At 40.9% G+C, this 26,161-nt stretch overlaps 1 protein-coding gene across 8 annotated transcripts in view; it reads right to left on the bottom strand.

Moving 5' to 3' along the window:
- Positions 1-10,198: 10,198 nt before the first annotated feature.
- Positions 10,199-26,161, bottom strand: part of CHD7 (chromodomain helicase DNA binding protein 7) — a 133,005-nt gene continuing 117,042 nt past the window's right edge. For 5 of the 8 annotated variants that reach the window (XM_064387259.1, XM_064387233.1, XM_064387268.1 and 2 more), the window contains 15 exons: positions 24,381-24,470; positions 23,710-23,813; positions 22,207-22,336; positions 21,857-21,929; positions 21,584-21,638; positions 20,639-20,867; positions 20,262-20,470; positions 19,449-20,126; positions 18,892-19,052; positions 17,060-17,287; positions 16,391-16,834; positions 15,702-15,923; positions 15,155-15,295; positions 14,572-14,676; positions 10,199-13,778 (listed from right to left, as the gene is read on the bottom strand). In XM_064387259.1, coding sequence (XP_064243329.1) covers positions 12,825-13,778; positions 14,572-14,676; positions 15,155-15,295; positions 15,702-15,923; positions 16,391-16,834; positions 17,060-17,287; positions 18,892-19,052; positions 19,449-20,126; positions 20,262-20,470; positions 20,639-20,867; positions 21,584-21,638; positions 21,857-21,929; positions 22,207-22,336; positions 23,710-23,813; positions 24,381-24,470 — 3,823 coding nt within the window. In that variant the 3' untranslated portion in view covers positions 10,199-12,824. The remainder of the gene's footprint in view (positions 13,779-14,571; positions 14,677-15,154; positions 15,296-15,701; positions 15,924-16,390; positions 16,835-17,059; positions 17,288-18,891; positions 19,053-19,448; positions 20,127-20,261; positions 20,471-20,638; positions 20,868-21,583; positions 21,639-21,856; positions 21,930-22,206; positions 22,337-23,709; positions 23,814-24,380; positions 24,471-26,161) is intronic. The other 3 variants (XM_064387283.1, XM_064387290.1, XM_064387273.1) reach the window with 3 other exon arrangements.

The raw sequence follows: 26,161 nt of genomic DNA, 5'->3' as shown, positions 1-26,161 counted from the left end.
TCTGTAAATCTCCACATAAATTTATGGCGCTATATAAAAGTTTAAAAAGAAGGAAGAGGCTTCTGTTCTGTAAGGAAAGGAAGTGGTGGGGAAAGGAGTAGAGACAGGCTTAATTTGTGCAGTAGCCTGGAAAGAGTCCATAGGGAGTTTAAAAAGCAATTGTATTTTGGATCCTGAAATTAAGCAGCAAGCCACTCGCTGTTTGGCTGAGGGTGAAGTGGTCAAATGTCATGACATGTGAGGGAAAACAGCAGCTTTCCATCCCCTGTGGGAGTGCTGGAGTGAGGGGTTTGGATGGGGAGGGAGGGTTACTGCACCAGAGGAATAAAAAAAAAAAAAAAAAAAACCAAACCAAACAAAAAAATTAAAAAAAAACCCAAAAAAAACCCAACAACAACAACAAAAAAAAGAGGACAGGAAGGCATGGACGGAAATTTCAGCAGAAGGCCCAAGCCTACCACAGCAGTAACACACAGAGAGGCTGTAATGTGGCTGGAGAAAGGAAGAGGATGCATGGGGCAGAGGGGGAAGGGTGAGGGGAAGGAGGGCTGGGGATTATAAACCACTGTCAGCTTAATTTTATTCCTCAGGAAAATAAAAAAAAAAAAACAACTGTAGGCACACAGATGAGAACAAGGAGATGAGATTCAGCCGAGACAGGTTTGTTAAGAACATATTGCCTCCAATCAAATTAATTTCCTTGTGTGGTAAAGTAATAGGCTTTGTGGATGTACTTGAGGTTAGCAAGGCTTTTGACAGAGTCTTCCAAACATCCTCCTCAGCAAATTGGGGAAGCACGCTCTAACTCAAACTCCTGCAACATGATGGAAAATCAAATTGGAAACTGTATGAAAGGATTTAGCTTATAGTTAAAAGCAGATTCTTCGAGGTCTCTCCCAGGACCTGGCACAAAGAGCATTCAGCAAGGAACAGAGATCATGCCTTCATGGAGATGCTTAAAATATTTTAAGCAGCGATGTTCCTGTTTGAAAAAGGTCTTCATTCAAAATAATGCAGTGGAGAGGCATCCATGCAATCTGGTGAGAAGCAGAACAAGACAGGAATCAGGCCGAAAGAAGACATGGAGGTGTGACCAGCCAGGGGACCACTGAGAGGACATTCTGGGAAACAGGATCACAAGGTGAGCACAAAAGGACGGGATATCATGGCAAAAGGGGAGAGCTGATTAACAGGAGGTTAACCCATCACTACTGGGATCCCATCACTACTGGGATTTCAGCAGTAGAGCTGAAGTCCCAGATGAAGCAACCTGGCTACATGAACTGTCCTAGCCCAAACATGGGGCCAGTGCCAGGATGTGCCTGAAGACTGACTAAGGGATAAGTCTGGAAGGGACAACCTCTAGAGAGAGACTGGGCCAATCATGGATCATTCTGAAGACAACAGACTGAGGGAAAACGCAGCTGATTTCCAAACTAGAAAATTCTGTTGCCGAGGAAAAGGGATTTTTTGGTTCTCCGTGTTCACAGAGAACAAGAGCAACACAAAAAGCTAAAACTACAGCAAGGAGAGTAAGGTAAAATGCAAGGGAAGCACAGCATGGTTTGTGGGACCTCTGTCTCTCAAGGTCTTTAAGAACTGGTTCTTTAAGTTCTTTATTCACTTTAAGTGAATATGAACAGAAGAATATGAAGGATATTTGGCCCTCTTTTAGCACATTGGGTTGGTTAAACCACCAAAGGCCCCTGCCAGGCCAATGAGAGGCCAATACACTTTGACATAGTGAAACAAAATGGTTGAGCACAAACCCTTCAATAATAACTCCAGATATGCAGTCTAGTAGCTTAATAGGATGGTTTAGGTTATTTTAATTGAGACCTAGATGCTGTAAGACAAGAATCCATAGTCAGGATTAGTTTTACTTATACCTACAATGTGGCCAAATTTTCACCCTGGGTTTCTAGCTCCATCCACCATCTTCTGCAACTCTCAATAAAAGGTTTATAGCACCCATTTTTATTGTCTTTTTCTCTACTTCCTGGTCAGTTGCTCTGTGAAATGCCCAAGAGAGCCTGGCCCTTTTAAAGTCACACACAAACACGTAAGGGCTCAAACAGCTTTTCCTGTACCCATAGGCACCACTGCCTACATTCAGGTCAACATATCCTATTATCTTCATGTTTTGCTTTGCTGACATTTATGAATGCCATTGCTTAGTTAAAGAAAATTTTATTGGGCTAAGAAAGCATGATATGGTGATGTTCATTACTGATATAACTTCTCCTTTCATTCATCATAGCCATAATTAATTTTCTAGCGTGGATATGGGCTGAGATTTAAAGCCATCCTTGTGAAATGAATTAGCCCCTTTTCTCATCTTATTTGGAGTTCCCTATTGTGAATATACTCCAAGTGTAATAGAGAAGCAATTTATGAGAATGAAATCTCATCTGTGTCCTATTCCTTGCCCTCTCTCTGGTGATTTTATTATGCTGGGGTGCCTCTTGCCATTTGTTTAGAGGCCGGGCTGCATTTGTTATTATAAGTTCAACAGGTTGTTTTGCATACATTAATGCACAGCGGGGAGCAGAGACAGGCCTTGCATGTGTGACTTCAAACAGCCAAAGCATGCAGTTGGGGTCTGTGGGTGAGGGGTGTTGCTGCACGTAACATTCAGCACCAAGGAAATCCTTAGTGGAGGTCCACAGTGGTCCAAGACTCAAATCCACTAAGCCACAGATCAGTCCTGGAGAAAGAAGTGGACATGGCAACTTGTGGGCATGAGGCTTGGCCTGACCCTGGCACCAGCACACCTCCTGTCATGCCCAGTCAGGTGTGTTCACACAGCTGAAAAGGCAAAGATGGGATGGATCCACTGCTTTCATCCAAAGTCTGCTATTAGTGCATCTGGTAAGATTTAAAGACATCTCTCTGAAATGAATTAGCCCCATTCCTCAACTTATTTGGAGTTCCCTGTTGTAATATAATCACAGCAGTGTGTGGAAAAAGCTGCTGACTTCCCGGGGATGAGCAGCTCAGGAAAGCTGAATGGAAGGAGCAAAGATTTTTGCAAGGCAGTGCACTGCGATGACAATGCTCCAATGCCCTGCTCAGGGACTCTGGTGTCTGCAAGCAGCTACAGCTCCCCAGGCCTCAGCAGAAGAGCTTGTACCTTTGGCTTGTGTCAGAAAGTTCCAGGTCCCTTGGTAAACCAAGGGGTAACTATTCAGCAACTTTAAAAAGGGCTGTGGCATCAAATGGTGACTTCAAGCCTTTAAACAACAAAAACCATCTTGCATAGAAGAGCAGATCCTGGCAATCACAGTTACAAGGGTTCTCTTGTAGGAGGACATGTGGATGCAGGTGGATCCAGGGAGGAAACAACCATGGCCACCAGCAATGCCCCTGCCAGTGGCTGGAACTGCTGCACAGGGTCATGTTTTGTGACTGCCATGCTGAATTGAAAATAAAAATTAGCCTCGGTAACTTTTCACGTTTTTTACCTTTAGAAAGTGGCTGCATTTGATTTTCCAGAAAACTGGCATCATATAGCTAATTAAAACTGCACATATCATCCTAACATCATATCCTCACTACTGAACTTCTAACCTGACATAAATACATTGCATACTATAACCTGTTTCTCCTGATTATTAACCTTGAACATGGCAACCTATAAATCATCAGTGAAACAGCTGGTGCTCAGCATTGCCCCAAAGGTGTATGATTACGATCATTTTATATATATCTTGCTATGCAGACATGAAAAATTCATTGAAGAGCTTGGTATTGTAAGACTTATTGTAATGAATTTTCTTTAAAACATAGATCATACTTAAAATAGGTGTCTGCTCATTATAATGTAGCCATTTATATCTTCTTGAATTACTTGTGTGGAGCTTGGCTGATTTTTAAAATTTAAATGTAATTCCTAAACAAATTCAGAGTGGTCAGTTTGCCTGTACTTCAGGATAACATTTTCATTTTTAGTTTTATGCCTTTATTTCTATGAGGGTAAGGACTCACACCTGTAAAAATATTGAGAGGATTACACATTTTTTTTCCGTGCAATACTTGGTTTTACATCCATCACTACTGGGATTTCAGCAGCTGCTGTTGGCATTTTAGCCATGGGGATGGTAGCGGTAGATTCACCTGAGGTTTGGTGCCAGCAAGCACACAAATCGTACAATTGTAAATCAGTAATAGAACCAAAGGAAATAAACATAAAACAGGATATAAAGCCACGAAATCTGATGGTCAGGATCTCAAGGAACATGGGGAGGTAGCCCAGAGGTAGCAGGTCATCTGATGACATTTTGGTTTTTGGGATGGTATCCTCACCTTTTCCATCCTTCCAACAGCCATGTGTATAAACACAGCCTGTGTCAGCTAAAAATGTGCTCAGTGATTTAAAGCTACCCAGCACCCATCTAGTGAGCACTGAGAAGTCTGTGCCACATGTTCCCATCCTACACACATTTTACAGAGAGGCTCTAACTGTTTGTGTCTAAACTTGAGTGGTTGTTGGCAGGTGATGGGAATCATGAGAGACGCCCTGCATTTTGCTACTGATTCATACCATCAATTTATCATCTTGCAGAAGAAACCATTCTTTTCCATGATGTTATGAGAGGATTTTATCACCTGTGGCTCCCCTCCCTCTTGCAGCTGCTCAGCCAGAAACCCTGCCTAGGATGGGATGGTGCGAGACCCGCTTTGTGCCGACCCTTCCCATGCATTTTGCTCAAGATAACAGTGTCAGCTGAGGGAGACTCTCCCTGCCCTTGCTGTAGCCTCCGTTAACAAAGTTCACCAATACCTGCAGAGCTCCATCAAGGACTCTCGTACTACATCAGCCACAGACCCCTTCAGTCTTCACCTTGCACCCCAGGGCCATCACCACCACCTTAAACCACAGTATTCCCACAGAAATCTCTACGTTCCTCCTTGAACTCCTGGTTCTGATTTTGCCTGTGACAATTTTTGTTTGCTGCAAGCAGCAGACACAAAGACATTTGCGTGCAACCTTATTGCACATCAGTCATCAAAGAGATCTGTGCAGATTTAATTTGCCTTTGCCTGCTCACAACATATTCTCCCTTACCTCTCAGAAAGAGTGAAGACAAGCATAAAAACCAGCTCCAGAATTGCTTGCAGATTATTTCTGTAGTGCAAACAGTAAAGGTTCAACAAGAAAACCTGATACCACTGCACGCAAATGTTGCTTGGGTCACCAGAGGCACGAGGCCTACAAAGAGATCTAAAAAGCCACCTCTCCATGAGGAATAAGTGAAGCACATGGTAGGGAAGCATAATTTGTTCCAATTTTGTTAAGATTCTCTTGGCACGTGAACTCACAACTGCTTAAGGAAGACTTCATTAAATGGTGTGCAAGGAAGCCCACTCATCCTTTAACTTGTGTATAATAAAATTCACTGATAGAAACAGTTTTGCAAATCCCAGTCCAAATCCAGGTTAAAAGCAGCCACCTCTGAAATGGTTGTGGTGAAATGCTGCACACATTGGAGTGCTGCTACTGAATGGCATGATCCCTGCTAGCCATCAGCAGCAGAGAAGCTGATCCAAAATCATTAGAGACTGTTACATAGGAAGGGTGCCAAGAAGGGCTGACAAACATGAGGTATTTAGCAGCATGTACTGAAAACAGGCTGAAAGATATTTTGGAGCTTGCCTCTCATGGTTTCTAGAAAATTGCTGTTTTCCCTTGGATTAAATATAAGTATACAGTAGGCAAGAAATTATGGCAGTTTTTCACATGGCAAGGGAAACTAATAGAGCAATGAAAAGCTTGCTCAATTCAAACACTGAGTGTTAAAGCCAGCAGATACCTTTTTCTTTTCCTGAATGCTCCTTTTCAGTGCAGTTGTATAGAGACAATGACAGGTGCTCCTTGGTAGAAACTGGTACTTGGAAAGCTAGACTTCAGGCCTTTTTAAAACTACCAAATTCTGCTAGAAGACACTGGAAGCCTCATCTAACCACTTCCTGCTGCCTGATAGAAAGTGGACAAGGATGGAAAATCCAGGAATATTATCTTCTCTCTGCCTGTCCCCAATGTATCCACAAGCTCCCTTACTGAGTCAGCTCAGTAAGCAAAGCCAAGGAAGCACTAAGGGAGGGCTTTTCAGCACACCTGCATGACCAGGGAGAAAGAGAAGCTGTTAGCTTAAGAGTATACTAAAGCTTTAGCAATCTACCATCTTAATTTCAGATCTACCCTACCAGCAGAGCAATGTGTGCAGCAGAAGCCTTTTGAGGAGAACACAGAGCTGTAATGATGCAAATCTTGCCTCAGAACCAGTGCCCGAACCTGCAACTTCACCAACTGTATTAGTCAGATGAAGCGTCTGCACCGTCATATCCAGGGATGACCAAAGGAATATTAAAGAAACATGAACTACCACCATCCTGAAGAAGTCAGTGTACTGATTTATGTTCCCATTTCTGTGATGTACTACGCAGTCAGAACAAAAAGCGGCCCCAAGGTCAAGTGGTAGCAAGTTGTTCAGCAAAAGCAATAGCCACGGCCCTGCCTTGACAGTGGGAACTCAACAGGACAATGAGAAGCGAGACCCACAGCTTGGCACACGGTTTTCCATGGAAGTGGGAGACAGAGGAGAGAAGGCAGCAGATTTGGTACCTCACAGCCGGGTAGCAGGTTTGCCATCAGACCGTGGCAGCCATTGATTGAGGGGGGCCGTACTAGGACAGCCCAGGATGTAATGAAGATTGTCATGTTCAAGGATGAGCTGGAGCTCTACCGAGGCAGTCCTAATCAGGGTGGTTTGAGTGCTGCATGATTGTTGCTAACATTAGCCTCACAACATCTCTGTGAAGAAGGCAAGTGTCATTCTCCATTCGGAAGATTGGAAACCGCAATTAAAGCAACCGCCTCAGGGAAGCAGACAGAATTAGAAATTGAATCTGGAGTCCTGGTCTGCTGATTCGCCCACGGGTTCACCTTTCAAACTTGGGAGCGGGCAAGGTAAAACAGTCAGAGGGCACCTTTTACCTGCAGCCCAAGAGACGCTCCCTCAGACTCCAGCGATAGCTCCAGCCTAATCAAACAGGCACAAAAGAGCAAACACTGCTTGCAAAACAAAGCACATACCCCACTGGTCACTAGAGTGCTACAAGCTGGAATCAATGCGATGATTGTGACAGCTGAGAACAAATTCAGCTATGTTTGACAACTTCCAGAAAATATTGGCAGAGGACAGGGAGTCTGCACTGCCCAGCAGCACCTTTGTGAATTGATTAGCCATATAGCAGATGGCAAGCCTGCTGCAGACTGAGACAGCAGAAGATGGCCAGTCTGGTTGAGAAGAACTTGAAGACGACTGGGAAGAAAAAGCATGTCCTTACAGTGACAGCCCAAAATGATATTTCAGAAATGTCACATGCATGGCAGATGAGGAACAGGACTGATTTTTAACATTTTCTTCAGCTATTTATTACCAGCACCTGTCTGGATCATAAAGCAAAATTATATGGCTTAGTTTAAACCCGTCAGTTTCAGCTCTTTCCTTCACAAAAAATCCTTAATATTAAAAAAAAAAATTTTTCTTATAAAATATTCTTCTAAACAGGACTCGAGTAAGTCCTCCCAGAATCAAGTGATATATTTGAGAGAATGTCCATACTTTCTCTGAAAGCAGGCATGCCTTGAAAGTTTCATTTTAGGAAAATATATTTCTGGACAAAGAGCAAAGACTTTGCTGTCCTCCTCCTGCCACATATTTTTGGGAGGGGTTTGGCACATGTTTGGGGAAAATTCATATTTTTTAATGGTTTTAGGAAATGCCTTAGGCTATTCAGAGTCTGCACAGCTGCTCATCAGTAGCCAGCCATGGCTGAAAGAGCAGAAACTATGGTTCAGAAAAATATGCTATCTTTGTCTGGTGCAGAACAATGCTGCTGCAGTGAAATACAATGGCCGTCTCTTATTTTCTACTAGCCCTTAGAAGGGTGGAGGGGAGGGGGGGAAGATGAGGAAAAAAAAGGGAAGGATCACGGAGTTTCCTTGCAGGGCCTCTGAGCGGAGGGAGGGAACATCAGCTCTGCACTCACAGATATGCAAATCCTTCCCCAGGCCCAACAATAGCTGAAACCCTGTGGGAGGAGGAGACCATGGCACTGCTGCTCCCAACTCCTTTGCCTGCAAAGCCCACAGGTTCCCAGCACTTCCCGAGAACTGGAAGGCCAATGCATCATCCAAGAAGAGGAGAGCTGTAAAAGCTGTGGTATCAGAGTTGACTGCTCTTTGCCCATGGAGCCGTGCACCACGGACACCGGACACTTTAAAGATTACAGTTTGCTTGCCATTCAGTTCATGGGTGCAACAGCCCAGAAGATTGATGAATCCATGGTTAACGTCTCCATATTGCCCTTTAGGTTAATAAGGAACACATATAAAAAGCTGGAACTAAAAGAAGAAAAGACTTTCTGTGGTGAGACCCCAGTTGACAGTATTTCAGTATTTGCATCAGCATACTTCAAGCAAACATTCTAAATGGAGGGATGGGGTTTTTGTTTCTAATGTAACTACAATTACCAGGTTTTAATAAAGTCTCTGACTTCCAGCTATCATTAATATCTACATTTCTTAGGCAAAGACTGATGGAGGACAAGTAATAGACTGGAAACTACCCACACTCAGCTACTGCAACAGAAATAGCTCAAATGATTACGCTTTGATGGTTTTACCATTGCACTGGACAGCAATCCATAGGACCTGGAAAAACAAAAACATCCAGTGACGTGGATTTATCCCCTTCTAGAAAATACATATTTTGCACTATAGTTCCTTATAGTAGTAAGTGTTTGCTCTTTTGCATCAAATCTATTATCTAAAACTGCATGCAGACTGAGCTGGGACATTCACCCTTCATTCCAAGAGAGGTCTTCATAAGTCCCATCAAAGCTTGATCATAACTGTCAATCATATAATTGAATTTCCTTCACACATTCTCCTTAGAACAGCTGACTCAAGCTACTGATTAGACTAGATGCCTAAAACATGACCTGTCTATGTAAGAAGCCATCACTTAAAGCCAATGGGGTACAACAGGTTATTTGCACAGCACGGAAGCAAAAGCTGTAGCCAGCACTCTTTTCCACTGAAGAGTCAGAAACATTCATGGGCTGGCACCTTTCAGGGGCCCAGAAAACAGTGTGGAGGCAGCGGGTCTGAGTGCCCTCACACTTCCTGGCCCCAGCCCTGATGTTAAGGATTCAGAGGTAGCAGAAATGTAAGGTGCAGAAGCAACAGAAATCTTAAACGTCCCAAGCAGTTTTGTTCACAAAAGTCAATGGGAAGCTTAATACAGAAAATACAATTGAATACCCCTTCCTCCCCTCAATCTTAAGACCTCCTCAAATGAGGAAGTGCTCAGTGGCAAAAGTCCTCAAGAGAAGTGTGCAATTCCAATAAGCAATACGCTTTGATATTTGACATGAATACAAAACAAGAGACTGAAGCTGACTGAAAAAACTTGGGACATGTTTAGGAATTTGCCCACTATTTCATCAGCAACAGTTTTCAAGACTCACACTTGAACTGGTTTTCCTTTATAGTTCCCTTATTAAAAATTGCATCTGTAGTAGCCTGAGCAGATCTGTTGCTGTTTGGTTCTTTCCCTTGGCAGGGCTGCACACCATGCACACAGAACAGGCTGTGTTAGCATGCACACCACTGCTGTACTTTGACACAGGTACTTTCTTTTTAAAAGCAACACAGAAAATAATTTATATTCCTTGATAACCCCATTAACATTTCCACGGCCATTAGGAGGTCCAGCAAAAAACGGTTGGTTGCAAATGAAAGGTTCCTCATCATGAGAGACAGAAAGGGTGCTCCAAATGTGAATCAAGTGCAGAATAGTTTCTGATCTATGCGTCTTACTCACGTAAGCTTTTATTCATTTAGACACACTTTTAAAACTCCGTAAGAATCTTTGCAATAATTAACATGTAAAAATTCTGTCAAATCAAAGAAAAACCTTCATATTTTCATGTAATACATTTCTCGGACATTAGATGGCAATCCCCCCACTTCATTTTTCATACCAGGGGCCCATATCCCTTCCAAAAATCAAATGTCCAACAAGTGAAAGGTCTGTTTGGCTACTAGGAGGCAAGGCTGTTAGGGAAGCACAGAGCATGGAGGCTTCTCCCATTCCTATAGCATTTGTTCTGTTGCAACAGTTCACCAGTTTTGCTTTTTTGGGGGGGTTTGTTTTTTTTTTTGACTAGGAAAGGCAGATGAGTAATGCCATCATGGAAGATGCTTGTACTAGCGGTAAGATTCATTCATTTGTCACTTGGACACCCTACATCATGAGTTGGATGTTTCCATGTAAAAAACCTATAGGCAAAAATATAAGTTAGCAGAACTTCCCCATTTTTACAAAGGAGAAAGGGAATAAGTACAGCATTTAACAATATAGTTTCTAGTCTTGCCAATTAAAAAGGGTTCTCCCAAGGGATATCATTAGTCCCTGTAAATCTCTTCTGGAAATTATAAAACTGAACTGAAAAAAACCCCTACTACTTGGTACCATATGTGGAATACACACAATGGGAAGCACCTACAAACTCTTACAGTGGGAATTTTATAACTAGAAAAAAAAATAAGACAAGGCATTTAAAAACAACTTAAAAAACAGCTCAAATGAATTCAACAAAGTATGTAACACACCTGCCCAAGTTAATGTGCCTTTGCTTTCAGCCTCTAACTTTTTGCCATGGTCTACCATGTGATGTTTTAGAAAGAGGCAGGAATAACACACCTCACCAACCATTCAGTGATGTCCATGTGGGGGGAATCCTTCCTGACCTTCATTAACTCCCTATGATCTATTTAAGTGGCAGTACAAGACATCCTGACATCTATTAATTTCAACAGTGTGTGCCTATGATTCATTCACACAAAAATCACTTCCTAAGCCTTCATTTCTCATCTACTTTCATCGTCCATGAAATATCCTTTTCAAGCCAAATTCACCCCTTTTTATATATTCCCCTCGGGGCCAAATTTCGGCCTTGCAATACTTGCCCGTTTGAGCTCTTGTGCAAATTCACAGTGTACATGAGAGTGAGGTTTGCAGCTCTCCAGCATTCCAAAAGCACAGATAATATGAGTCCTAAAGACAGGGGTCCACCCACAGCTGGCTACTGAAATAGCTAATTTTTCATGTACTCCACTGAAAATCTAACCTTTTATCCTCACTCTGGAGCTTCTTGTGTATGTGTGTGTCAAGGTGACAACACCATGAAAACAGAAGTTCTCAAATGGTACATTATCTCGAATATCAAAAGGTCACAAAAGGGTACAAATCGGTAGCTCTCCAGAAGAGACACTGGTTTTTATAAAAAGTGGGTCAGTTTTAGTTTCATGTAGGTTGTTTGACACAGTGGTTTCTGGCATCACAAGCTCTGGTCTACAGGATACCACAGAGCCTTTGTATCCCTTGCTGTCACTACAGCATTGTGTTTTTCTACCCATTAACCAAGGATAAATGACCTAGATATTGTGCCTATTAAAGCCTCATTTTTCTTTTGCCCTTTTGTTCTTTAGTGTACCACATTATCACATGCTGAACACATTTAAAGTATTCTCAGTCTCTCATGCCCCTTTGAAGGAGTAAAGTAGGGATTTTAGCGTGCATTTCTGTAGAGTTACTTAGAGTGGAAAATATGAAGGCAATTCCAGGTTTCTCTTCCTGCCTAGTCCCCTGAAGACGATCAGTTCAGCATTTACAGCCACTAATCTATAAAGAATATAGCAGGAAAATGCTATAAAAAAGCCACAAATACAAATACAGAAAGTGAACACCAGTTTGGTTGTCCCTAAACACTACATTCTATAATTACATCTCTGCATATCATGGGTCACTTTTATTAAAAGCATCATTACTACAGTTGGCAGCAATTTACATCTTATCTTACATGATAGCAGTTTCCAAAGAAAAAAAAAATAAAAAGACATCACAACAAAGAAAAACAATACATTTACAAAGTCATGTCTGTAAACTTCAAGGCTAGTTTAGAGTTGAGGTAATGCTGTTTAGCTTTGTGGCTAAAGTAACAAAGTCCTTTAATTTAAAAAAGGTACCTGATTTTTTTCTTTTTGTTTATACCAGTGCATTACAAGATCACGAGACGATTAAACTGTAGCTTTATCCTGTAAGAACCTTCTCCGCGGGTTAATTTCCAAAAGGTACTCTTCACATTCAACAGCTGCCTTATTATTGCTGTGTCTCAAGACAGAGACATTCACACTATCATGAAGATTGTCAGAGAGAGAGTGTGTGTGTGGGTGTGTGCGCGCATGTGAGCGGGTGAACTCCCATACAGTCAAAATGAAGCGCGAGTACGATATGTATGGTAATTTTCATCTTGACCTTCACAGCAAAAAAAAAAAAAAAAAAACACAAAGGAAAAAAAAGGAAAAAAAATTAAATATATAACTTCATCCTTCCTTTAAGCAGCACTTCCTTCTATTAGTGCCACTTGATTACAAATTGCTGCTTAATTCATAATACCAATGGTACCAAAAGAAAAAAAAAGCAGAGCATTATGTCAATTTCCTTAAAAAGACATGATCACCTCTCAAATTTCATCTCTCCTAGGGATAATAAATAATGCACTGCACAATACTTAATGACCAAGATACCTTTTGACACATCTGTATAACATGACTTGAACTTTTTTTTTTTTTGCTACACTATGTTACAGAACAGCTTATAAAAACTAAGTATGGACATTAACTGTGAGTGTAAACAGTAGGACTACCACTTGTCAAAAGTTTAAAACACTTTAACTGTAACTGGTACTGGTTATTCATCGTTTTCATTGTTTTCTATTTCTTCCCCCCCATCAAGTGAGTCTAATTCTTCACCCTGTGCTATTTCATCTTCTAAAACGGAGGAATCTGCAGTTTTATCAAGGCTCTCCTCTGCATCACTGCCTTCGAGATTTTCTTCATCTTTAAAGGCAGCTCCTTCAGTTTTGTCAGTAGCCTTCTCTTCATTGGAGCCCACTGCGTTCTGAAGTCCTGCTAGTGCTGGGAAACCGGGCAGAGTCAATCCTCCCAGTCCTGGAGGTAGAAACATAGATGGATAGAAGAGGCCAGGAGCCATGGTAGACAGCAGGAAAGGATTGAAGGCCAGAGGGTTTGTGGGCAATCCAGTGTTGGTGGTGGTGGTAGTGGTGGCAGTGGCGGTAGTCGCCGCAGTAGCAGCACTGACAGATCCATTCGCAGAGTCAGTAGCAGAAACAGTGTCTGTGCTTTTCTCAGAGTCTTTGTTCTCCTCTTCATTCTCATTTTTCTTCTCTTCAGCTTTTGAAGCGCCATCCTCAGTCTCTCCTTGACCAGAAGCAGTAGTGGCATTTCCAGTAGTAGCCGTGATCGGGTTATTCAACAATCCGCTTAGTCCAAACATATTGGGCAGTCCTGCCATCCCTGGCAACATCAGAGGCAACATGGCAGCTGGATTTTTAGCATCCCCCCCAGCAGCAGCAGCTGTTGCTAGCCCTGGTGGAAAGCCCATGAGGCCCGCGAGCTGGAGAGATTGCAGGTTCTGTAGGTTCTGGAGGCTTGTGAGGTCCATTCCAGCAAACAGACTGTTCATTAGTAGTGGGTTGATTCCCGAAGTTGATGCTACAGCAGCAGCTGCTGCAGCTGCTTTGGCAATTTCACTTTTTGGCCTTCTTCCTCTTCTGCTTGCTCCTTCCTCCCTCACAACAGGTCCAGTGAGAAGACGGTCAAACATGGACTCTGGAACAAAACCCTAAAAAGAGAAGGTGAAAAAACAAGCTTTATCCTCGACTGGCTTTTTTAGCTTTCAGCAGTTAACTGATGAGGATAGAAGAAACAGAAGGGATTTCAGCATACTCCAAAAGCGGTTTGTTTTTTCACCCTGGCAAATGGTGACTAGCTTAGTACTATAGTGAATGGCAGTAGAACAAGTAAAGAAAGCTGAGGAAACCAAGATCACAGATTTTTTTTATATTTAAACACAACAGTAAAATAATACATACTGAAAACTCTGTAACTTCATTAAAAAACCCCATCCTGATATGTTGCAGTTACAAGTTTGTATCTTCATAATTCATACTGAATTTCAGGATAGTAATATTCTATTAAATTGAGTACTTGCAGAATTTTCCCCTTTATTTTCAAACAAGTGTTGTAAAACAAAAGACAGAAAACCTATTCCTTTGATGCTGCCTGTTACTGAGACAATGAAGTGTATTTCTGTTATGAATATGACAAATATTTTCTTAGTAGCTCCTAATGTACAAATACCTGTGGTTTTTAAGGATTGTTACTTATAAGAAGAATAAAAAAAGGCAAAACAAATGCTGAAGGCTGCCTTAACTGTAGCTGATTTTTTGAGTGTATTTCAATCCCATTTCTGCAGCAGCCTTCTATCACCACTGTGCCCGAGCTGGGTAACTCCTACAGACACCATGATTTTCTAAAAACCAGCTATGAGATAAAGACTTAATAATCAATTTACACAGCCTTCAACTTTTCTGTGCTATAACCTGCAGTGATGCATGGAAGAGAGTTTCACTTACAGACTGTTTAACAATGTCAGTCCAATCCGGAGCAACAGCAAACTCAGGATTTTCTTCCAGCCATCTTGGCAAGTCCTTCATTGGAGGGGCCATAGCTCCACCCATCTAATGCAAAAGACAAGGTTATGACTTTAACAAAAACCCACCAACAAAACCAAACAACTACTTATATGGACATTTTCTATCTTTCTTTCTATTTTATCTCTGAAGGACGGCAGCAAAGACTTTCAGTTTACTGTGAAAAAATACTTGGAAACCAGCTAGTGATACCTCAACTGACAAAATCACGTTTTAAAAAAACAGTAAAGTGCTGCAACTTAGGCAGGTCTGGTAATAAATTTCATATCTAAGAACAAAATGTGCTATACAGGTGCAAAAAATGAGAGTTATTCACTCAGGTGATTAATATGAACGCAACAGAAGAGCAAAGAAGGAATTAAAAGAACCAGGTGGCACAGTCCAGTAAGAAAAACTGCTAGTGCCAAATTATTAAACTTTTAAAGAGAAAGCTTGGAGTAGAAAACCTGCTTTCCACATGCAAAGACATTATTAAAGACCTTGACTGAAGTAACTTAATTTTTACCTTCTTTCCATTTCGTTTATTTACAACAGGTACCCTTTCTTCTCCTGTCAAGGTGTTTATATCCAGTTTATTAGGGTTTCGACATCTGTGTCGTTTTTGTTTCGGCTTCTGAAATGGGGAAAACAGCACATCTGCACTCTTCTAGAAAGAAGAGAAATTTATTGCTTTTCATTTAATTTCTTGACAAAAATCTCCAATCATGGTACCCCTTCTCACAACAATTTTAAGAAGGGATCCATTACTTTGCTCTCAGATTACATGAAAAAAAATTTTTTTGTATCAGATGAAGAAATTCTGCAGAACTTGACAAATGTAGTTCTAACATGCTATTACATACAAATGTTAAGAAAGGAAAAGCAAATTAAACACCCCAGTGTCACTTGGGTGTGGATAAAATAGGAATGGTGGATAAAGAGAAAACTCCTGTTGAAATGCAAGCTACAAAATCAAATTACTATGCCCAGTGTGAGGTAATTCAGTCTGACGTCCGCAAAACTGATTTTTGTATTAATATAATAGAACAACACTTTTAGAATCACATACTTACTGGTACATAACTTGGCATATCTACAGTGTAAGTAGGATGCAACTTAAGCCATTCAACTAGATCCTTGTTTTTCGGGGCATCCTCTCCCACCAGCCTGGTCCCATCCTCTAGATTGATTACAGGGATGCGAGTGTCTGGGTCTAACTGACCAGGAGATGGAATGTTCCTTGCTGGTAGGGCTTCCATATCTTCTTCAAAAGCTTTGGTCACTTCTGCATCCTCCTGAAAACAATCACATGTGTATTAGTCTTCCCTTCACAGGAACACCTGGAGAAATAATTTCAGGGACTGACTGAAGTGAAATGTTCAAGATTTTGCATACACAAGGAGTTAATGGAGTTAAATACTCATACTACATAGAGTAGTATCATTCCATCAGGGAATTTTGAAAATTTTACATCCTCAAATAAAGAACATAGTGCTAAAGGCAAAGCAGATTTTTTGCATTTCCAGTACATGTCCTCCAAGATTCTTCAAGACCCTCACTTTTCAACACATAAGAAAGACATACTTAAGCTTCAAAATGTATATTGTTAGAAATATATTTTGTAAAAAAAAAAAACCTGGTTGGGTAAAAACTGTATGTTTCTATTAGGGAGAGTAAGTATAATAAGACTTAAAACACATTCAGGAAGTATCAGAGACAGAAGAACAAATATGAGACAAAAGGAAAAAGGTTGTGGTCTTACTACAGTCAATGATGTCCGTTTGTTGCTCATAAATAACAGATCAAGCCCTTCTACATTTTTCCTCCTTCCTCTCCTCCTCTTCATGGGTGGTTCTCCATCTATTAAAGAGCCATTCAGTAGATGCCTTGTGGGTGTGCGTGAAAGACCTGCTTGCAGCAGCTCCATTTGAGTTTTAAAGGCATCAGACACAGGTGTGGAGACATTAGGCAAGATAAACTTTGAAGTAACAGATGAAAAATTTGAGGTAGAACTTGTTGCCTCTCGTGAGGCCTTTGATAAATCTACAACCTTTTCTTGTCCATTTTCTGAGACCACCTGAGACTCACGTAACTGGGCAACCATTTCCATAAGATTTCTCCTCTTGGCAGCTCTCTCAGCCTCAATTTCAATCTTTCTTCGTCTCCTCCTCCTCTGACGTGGAACTGATAAATTGAGTGCATCTTCCTAATAAAAAATCGAGCATTTCCAAACATTAGCAAAGCTCTCTTTGCTATGCTGAGTTAAAAACAAAACTCCAAACATATAACTCTGAAAACAAAGCCTGCATTTTATTCAGAGAAACACTTTGATTTTTCCTATTTTATTCATGCTGGTTTATTTTCTATTATGCAAGAGAAGCTCATGCAAGATAAAATGTTTTATGTAAAAAAGAGAATGCTGTAGCCTTGCCTTTGATAACTGAGGAGAAGCAGTGAGATCTTCGCTGCCACTGACGCTGGCTTGACCAACCATGGAGAGCTCTGCAAAGCTCCTTTTCTGTAGAGGGCTGTCCACAGCTGTTGGAGTGTACCCAGGTATGAGCCCCTGGAAATCAAACATCTGGCGCCTATTTACTGGCCACTTCCCTTTGAGCACTGCTTCACAGATGTTGTCTAATCGGTTGATCATTACTCGGTCCTGCATAAAGGAAAAGTATGTAATGAACCCTCAGTGTAAACGTCACCTTTTAAACTCAAATGAGTCTTATGACACAGTCCAGTTTCCATAGCTTAAGGAGGACTTTCAGAAACAACTATTCTTGCATGTTAGGAATAAACTGATCACCTTGCAAGACGCTAACACAATTTTGTAGGATAATATGCCTTAAAAGCTGCATTTATATTGTGAGGGGAAGGAGAAAAGACAAAGTTTTCTGCATGACAACGCACTAATTGAAAAATTTAATAGAAACTCACTGTTGTTTTACAAAACTTCAGTAGTTAGAAACATCAACAGTTAGGAAGGGAAAATAAACACATCTGCAATCAGTATCTTAAAGCTGCAGTTCTCATGATCCAAGAGGCTGGATCTGCAATTCTGTCCCAGGAAGTGGATCCTCATTAGCGTCACTATTAATAAAGTTCAACATTATGAAACGGGCACCAACCTAGGGACATCTAATGAATGTCAATTTTCATTCCACGCCCATTATCACTTCAAATTTCACTGAAGCGTGTACACTAAAAATCTCTAATTATGTTTATTAGTCTACTTATGCTGAACCTATACACATGAAGGATTTTCTGTTCTACTTTTACACTATGACTGGAATAAGATTTTAGCCCTTGTTTCCAAAATACTTGCTGAAAGCAGAGAAGCACATTCTAGACTAGCCTGTCTGAAGTAGTAGAAACTTTGGGACTCTAAGAAATACTGCTGCTTAGGGAATATGAGCAGCAGTTAGCTTCCTGAAAAGCAAAACAGTGCAAAAGCCACTAGCAAATCTCAGCAGCTGCAACAGACTGCTTGCTTTCCCCAGAAATAAGCCTATTAAGAGCAAGGTCCTCTTGCCCTGCTACCCCCTTCCCCCTCCCTGCCCCAACCAGATGGCTCTGTTATGGTGATTAGTAAGCTTAAGACTATTACTACTTTATTTTTCTCTCTCCTCTTACTGCAAAGGAGAGTACCAAATTAAGTATGGATTTATTAAAAGGTTACAGCTTTGTACTTTTAAAAACATTTTATATTAGACAATTTTCTGCACTATTACCAAAATAAGAAACAGCTTTATTCTATCTAAAACTGCTGCTTATATTTGCAGGATACCTTAATACAATTACATCTGTCAATATTACATAATGGCTTAGATCATGTAGGTCACCAAAACTCTTCCCCACAATCTCCTCACCCCAAAATAAAAAGGTGATCTTTCAAAGTCTCTGCAGATTGCTCTGAAGGAAAAATTCCTAATTCAAAACTGTACAGTGGTGCAAGAAGTGGGACTCTGCTGACAAAAATTATGGACCCTATGAAGAGTTCACGTCTGCCAGCAGTCCATTGTTTTACTAAATGACACTATTTTACAAAAAAAAAAAAGGCAAAAAAAAGCAATTTCTTTAATTTCCACTGCTAGTTTGTATAACCTTAAAGAAAAAAGTGCCATCCCACAAATCATTCACAGAAAAAGGTCTCTTGCCTGCCAGAAGTGCAGTACCACATAAAGCTCACTGTTAGTTTTCAAGCACATTTCCCATATTTTACTTAAATTAAAAGAGACACATGTCTTTCTACCTCTAACCAACCTTAGGCCAGAATGAGAAGGCAAATGTTCTCTCATGAAGCAGCTGAACCACAGAGGGATCCCCGTCTTCTATGTAGAATCCATCGCGTGTTTCATCCCTTGCGGTACTCATAGAGGCATTGCTTTCTTCATCAAAATTTTTACCCTGAGAAACTGCTCCTGCTGAATAACAATCATGACCAGGCATTAACATCCAGTGTCTATCCAGCCAGATAAGCCAAGGCAACCAGGCTTGACACAACATTTCCAACTCGGGTTTTGTTCAGTAATTACTACAGCACAGCCCCAGCCTTCCACATTTGGCACAGAGACCATGCTTATTGACTCAGTGAGCTTTCCTGGAAATCATCCCTTGTGGGGAAATACCCCACTAATGCTAGATGGTTCTTATGAAAGTTTATTTAGCCACCTGATATGCAGAAGGGCAGAGGAACTGCTACTTGTAGCCCATCCCATATTCCATAATGGCACCCTGTGTGTCACTTACCAGCTGGCATGAGCTACAACAGCTGTGGGGCTTGTGCTAAGCACACAGAACTGATCTGACCAATGTATTACCTTCAGGCTGGGAGGATTCTTCTGATTTATCATCATCTTCCAGTTTCTCCTCTTCGTCTTCTTCTGAACCTTTCTCAGAAATAGATTTTGGATCTACATCTGTACTCATTTCTATGTCTTTCAATTCACATTTAACAGAGCCAGGCTCAGCCTCAGTGTCACAGTCTGGTTTAGTGTCCTTATCTGTAGTATCTGTCTCCTCTTTGATTTCAGATTTTTCTTTGGCTGCTGGATTTTCAGACCCTTCAACTTTAGACTCTGTTGGTTCTGTAGTCTTTTCTTCTTGTACTGGTGTGGATGGGACAATTGGGGGTGTTTGACTGCAGCCAGTGCCCAGAGGATTTACAGAAGAGACAGTACTTGCATTACCTGTCCCTCTGTTTTGAGCAAAGTTTTTGTGAGCCTCAAGAAAAGAGAGTTCAGGATCATTCAGAATGTGATAATCTGTCCTACTGACTCCATGTTTAGCAGCACCAATCAGTAAGTCTTTATCATGTTTACCACATTCCCACCACTCTGGCAGGTCCAGACTTGGCTGGCAAAGCTTTAGCCTCTCCCCCAGCTGCGGGTGATGGAGAACCTGTTCGCGGATCTTGCGCAGCAGCTCGATGCGATATAAAGTTCTAGAAGCGCGCTCCTCTGTGATCGGCTCAATCAGCGTGGAAAGATCAGGAGGTTCTGCAAGGACACCAAGGTTGTGCTGTTTAACATGGATTGAATGCACACGCATTTCAAAATCATTACACCTGGGCATGAAGTTTCAACAGTCCCACGGTCTCACAATATTCATGTTGATTTCCAGTTAAAACTTACCATCATCTGGTTTGACTGGCATTCGGCACACTCGTCTACACATATTCACAAAGCCATTAAAATACTTTTCCAAGCTTTCATCGGACTTTTTGTCAAGCCTGGCAAATGCTCTGAATTGATTCCACTCAAACTGATGTTTTACAGGATCAAAAATAACTCCAAAAGTAGACACCACACGATAAAAATCGGCTTCTTCTCTTCTGGTCCATCTAGTCAAGGAAGAAGCAAGAGAAGTGAGGCCACTGGATAGTTAAGATTCCAAACATGTTTAGAAGCCTCAAAACCCCCTTAGTTTATTCTTTCAAAACAAAAGAGCTGTATGGGTGACACACAAGCTCAAATAAGATTTAAAGCAAGATTATCACTGGGAAACTCACTTTTGTCGTTTCTCAGTTATTATAGCTTCCCTTTCTGCCTCCAGTGCCCTCACTTCTTCTCGAGGCCGACGTCTCCTGCGGTCAGTCTTCATTAGTGCCTCTTGCCTCATTTGTTGCCTTTTATAGCTGCGCTGATAGGCAGTAATGAGGCGACGCAGACGGGTAGTCAGGGTTGAAGTGGTGGGCCAGTAGAGCTGCCCTAACTCAGCATTGCTTTCGCTGTGCTTGCCTAGAGAACAGAGAAGTATTTGCACTGCAAAACCAACACCAAACATTTCAAAGTTTCTATGGCTATAACTGTGTTCCTGTTTTATCAGATAAGAACATGTGCCCTTAATACTAGTGCATAATGAATTAGAAACAGGATAACTATCGGTAAGAGATAGAAAATAGAATCAAACCATCCAACTCTAAGAACTCAGAAATGCTTGTGAAGCATTTATAGATAACCATCAAGCACTATGATTCGATGTTATGAATGCAAATATATTATGAACACTGTAAGTATTTAAATTAATGCAATGCATCTTTAAATACATTACTAAAAAGATCGTTCTGCCTCTGAGGAAACACCTATGCTTATCATTTCCCACTTTATTATTCTCACTTAAACTTGGCAATTTTCCTCCATACTGAGGAAACAACGCATTTGTAACTTCCAAGATTATATCGGCAAAGCCATCAACGGCTGCATTATGAAACATCCGGTCTTTATCATCATGGTTTCTACTATGTAATTAGAAATCCAGAGAACCATAATGTGGATTATTCAAAGACAGTATGTAATTGTTTTGAAAAATGTGAAGCATGAAGAGATTTGGCAGGAAAAAGCTTTCTGTGGTATTGTCCCAAAACATCTCCTACCCCGTCATGTGGTAATATAAACAGTCCACCTTTCACTAAACGATCCCTTTTTGCTTTTTTAACTTTTTGCCATAGACTTACTTGGGTGTAATTCTATGGACTCCTCTTTGTCTTCTGGAGGTGAGTTTGCGAATTCCTTGGGGAGAAGACAGAAGTTATTTTAGTTTTCAGTCTTGACCATATGTCATTATTTGAGAAGAAAAATATGTCATCTCTCAAACACAGCAGCAAATAATCTTTGTAAGGAGTGTTTATCTGGTAGCTCTCAAACTCAAAAAACACACATTAAAATAAATATGGAGAATCAGTTGCAATTGTACATATTTGTAATTACAGAAAATTGGGAGTTCTTACATCAATTTCATCCTTGAAGGGAGTTCTGGTTGGCTTATATTCTGGATCTTCATCCTCTCTGTCAAATTCACCCCTATAAAATATTTTTAAAATATTTTCAAGAAAATACTGGTTTTGAGAGGGGGCTGATTTTCTGGACAAAAGCAAAAAAGCTACAAAAGCCATCAGTATGGTGTACCAAGTTACACATTTGTATTTCATGCTCAACTGTGTAAACAAATCTATGTACTTTGTACATCATACGATCACTTCATATCCTCAGGCAACATGTAAGTATAATATGACATATGAACCCATGCCAACATATACAATGCTGATAAAGTTTATTAATTTTTTCATGTCCTCCTTACCCATCACCACCATCTGCTAACATGTCTGTCCCTCTCTGTTCAGCAGCTATGGCCTTTGCATCAGGCATGCCAACCCGTTCCAGAAAGCACAGTGCTGCATCAGCTCTCATAGAATTGTACTTCTCATAACCTGTGTGCAGAGTGGGAGACAAATGCCTTTTTAAAAGCTATGAGTGGCTGTGAATAGAACAGGTCTAGGCAGTAGAAGTACAATTTTCTGGATTCATTAATTTATTATTACATAAAACAAAGGCACTATTGCCATGCTGGAAACATTTAATTAATATTAAAAAATTGTTCATGTTGGTGAATTCCAACAGCACAGAAACATTTTCCCATGAATAACATTAAGACACATAAGACAGTGAAGAAAGCATCAAATTTCACGTTATTACAAAGTAAAGTAAAAATCTTTCACAAGTGAAAAACTTCCTTAAGTTTCCTATACGACTTTCATAGTGGTTCTTGACATTCAATACTCGCTAGTGGGAACATGCAGACGCAAACAGGAGCGCACACACACACACACACACATTTTCAATAGCTCCAGCCCTGCTGGAACCCTCAATATAGGCTGCAAAAATGCTGCATACATGGGTTATACGTAAGGCCAACGAACCTGTCTTATTAGGTTTAGGATGATGCATGTCAGTAAGATGACACTGTTCCCTCTATGGTTTTCAAACTGCTGTTTGCTTTTTTACTGCCCAAGTTGACTAGATGGAAAATGGCAGATCCCAACAGTGCACTGCAGGAAAATGATTTTTAGACTAGACTTGCCTCAGCTGAGCCCACAACACAGAGCTGCTGTACATAGGCAGAACAGCACAATTCAATTAGGATTTGTACTACAACACACTGCTCCTAACTGCTGTAGAGCCTCAAGCCAAACTGTAATCATGAAAGGTTTTATAAGCCATCATTCTCCCCTTTAGTCAGGCTGGGCTGCTGAGAATACCTCTGCGACCTCCAGAGAATTGGGATTATAATCAGGAATCGCTCACTGTATATATCATGCCAGCTCTGCATCCCCAGCCTTTCAAAGTTAACAAGGCTGCATCCCACTCAAGGGAGCCGGGAGTTCTCAACACTGACATTTGTGAAATATTGCTTGGAACAAAGCCCAGGAGGCACTTGTACAGATTAATAGCAGAGGTTAAGCCCACCGTCCACTTTGACACTGGTTGGCAGAGTTAGCAAGTGAAGCAGTGCTGGAAGCAAAGTTTATGGAGATCTATCTTACTATTTGGCTATTATTTAAACAAATATGGCTTTGTTTTATTTACAGCCAAGAAAGTAATGTTTTCTTCTCAAATGTTCTGCAAACATTTAAAAACAGCATCTGATATTTACAGCTCATATTAGGTTTTTAATGCAGGCAAGAAAAAAGGGAGATACAAGCCAACAGTTCTTTGGAACAATACTTGTTAATATTATGACTGAACAGTCCTACACACTGAAAGCTTTACAACTGAGTTTTGTTGAGAGTGAGACGCCACTTACCGTGTTTAAATACTCCAATTAAAAGGGATTTATCTGCCTCCTTATCCCACCAGTCTGCAGGAACTTCGGCATGGAATGGCTCAGGTATCCATACATCTATTTCACTGTGAAGACAGCGTTATACACATTCTCAAAGGTATTACTCAAAGATTTAAAAAAAACCCAAAACAAACCATCCTAAAAAAATCCAAGTGTTTTACGCTGTTCTGTAAATATAAATTTTGAGCTGAAAAAACACCCCAAAATCCAATATTCTTAAAAACAATTAGGATCATTAAACAAACAAACAACAAGAAATAATTAATCAAAAAAAGCAACACAAATACCGCCCCCCCCCGCCCCCCCCCCCCCCCCCCCGTTAGGCTATTTTGTGAGTCAAATGGTTATCTAAATATGATTCATTTAAGGTCTTAGTATTTTTTTAATTTTTTTAATTGAGATAGAATAATCCCTCAATATTAGCAGAGCTGCAAATCCACTTCTGTCATTTCCCACATCATTTTCTCCCCCAGGAAAATTACCCACTGCACTTCACAAAATAATAAGTTTGCTTGAGGACAGACATACAATAGACAAAGCGTGACCACCTTTAAACACTGCATTATTATAGTATGTGTACTTTACAAAAGCCAGAGTCATAAAGCAAAAAATAAACCTGCACTTGCACTAACCTTGAGTCAGCACCCTCTAAGATCTTGTCTGCTTGGTCCCCTATAACTTCTTGTCGTAGATAGTAGAGCATGCGGACACGCAGCAGGACCCTGGAGAGGAAGGCAGAGGGGGGAAAAAGTTCTTAACTTCAGGACTGTTTGCCAACAGTGGCTTTTGGCAGCTGCTGCTGTTCATCCATCATCCTGCCAAGGCTGATTAGCCATGCTGTATGGTAGGCTTGAAGCGTGACAGATGGTGGCACATAATCACCTCTGTGTGGTGCTTTCTGCTGGCTTCCAACAGGCCTGCCTGGCAACTGCTTACACTGCACAGAGAGGGACCCAGCTCAGCCCGGCCCCGGCGCATTTCATTTAGTTCTACCTAGTGCAGCTTGTGAAGTTTAGACACGTACTCTACCACTGCCTCTGAAGTATTGAAGCAAGTTTGTAAACAACTGAGCAGATGGCTTTCAGTAACTGTTCTGCTTCATTATCTCATAAAATTTCCTCAGCTGCTGCCTTAATACCATTTTTGGAAGCACATCAGAAGTTGTAGGAATAAACGAGATATAAAATCTGGTTTTACTACCTTACAATAAACCCTCAATATGGAATGTCAGGTTTTTCAGATTATACAACTTTTTGCTTCTGAGAATGGGGGGAAAAATAATCCCCCATTTCCCTTGGGAGATATTAACTATTTTTACTCTTTATAGTTCAAACTGCTATTAAATTTTACCTACGCACAATCTAACTGTTACAAGGAAGTGAAAAATCTTCGTTGCCAAGTTTATTTTTCCCCATTTCTGCAACACTGCAGTTGTTTTTGGAAGCGCTGTCATGTGTTGTGGTCACACTCAAAGCTGGCAGGAGAGAGAATGCCAGACTGGCTTTTCAAGGAGACTAGAAAAGAGGTCATTTCTGTAGAAAAAGTATCAACCTGAAAATAATCCTGCTCTCCTATGTTTACCCAATTCAGGGCACCCCCTGCTGCCTAGTTCATGAAGTAAAACCAGTACCAGTGAAAATGGAGATTACTCAACCTGCCCTCTCACTGCACCCAAATTCATCACAGCAACTGTTGAATTACTGCTGCTCCTGAACAGCAAGGGTGACCAGGGAAGCAGTAATCTGATCACCCACTTGCATGAAAAATTTAGACCACCACCAGTTTTGAGAGGTCCTTGTTAGAGATCAGATGCAACTAGAGCAATACCCGGTTTCACACGTGTTATTCAATCAAACCTCGGAAGAGCAGGGATGTGAGTGAAGGTCATGTCTGCAATTCAAAACATGTCAGACATGCTTCTCTCTGTATGCACAGTAACTGGGACCAGTAAGGTGTCCCTGCTCCCTGTGTGGCTACATAAATAAGCTGTTGAGGGTCTCTATCATCTTAGTATTAAGCAATAACAGCTGTTACATCAAACCAAAAAGGAGAAGCATGAAATAAAACCCAAGATAAACCAAAAACTAGAGGCTCTTTGCACCTTCCAGGAGTCCTGTGCATTAAACCAGCATACAGTGTACTTAAGGAAAGGACACCCATTCTTAAAAAGCCAACTTCAACTGGTACCTTTTGAAGGGAATTACTCAGATTATTAACTGGCTCCACCTGTTTGATTTTACCTGTGCTAAAAACATGTGGCTTCTACAATTCATTTAGTCCTGGTGAATCTGGGAAGTGAAGGAAAAAGATAGCAACTGAAAACATTCTTGCATATTTACCAGTCTTCCCAGTCCTTGTAATTGTTCTATTGTATTATTAAAGAAGCAGTGTTAAAAAAAGTAAGTCAGATCTG

This window comes from Passer domesticus, chromosome 1 (assembly GCF_036417665.1).
Source record: "Passer domesticus isolate bPasDom1 chromosome 1, bPasDom1.hap1, whole genome shotgun sequence".
NCBI lineage: Eukaryota > Metazoa > Chordata > Aves > Passeriformes > Passeridae > Passer > Passer domesticus.
Note: the sequence above shows the minus strand (reverse complement) of the source record. Positions and strands in the feature narration are given on the sequence as shown.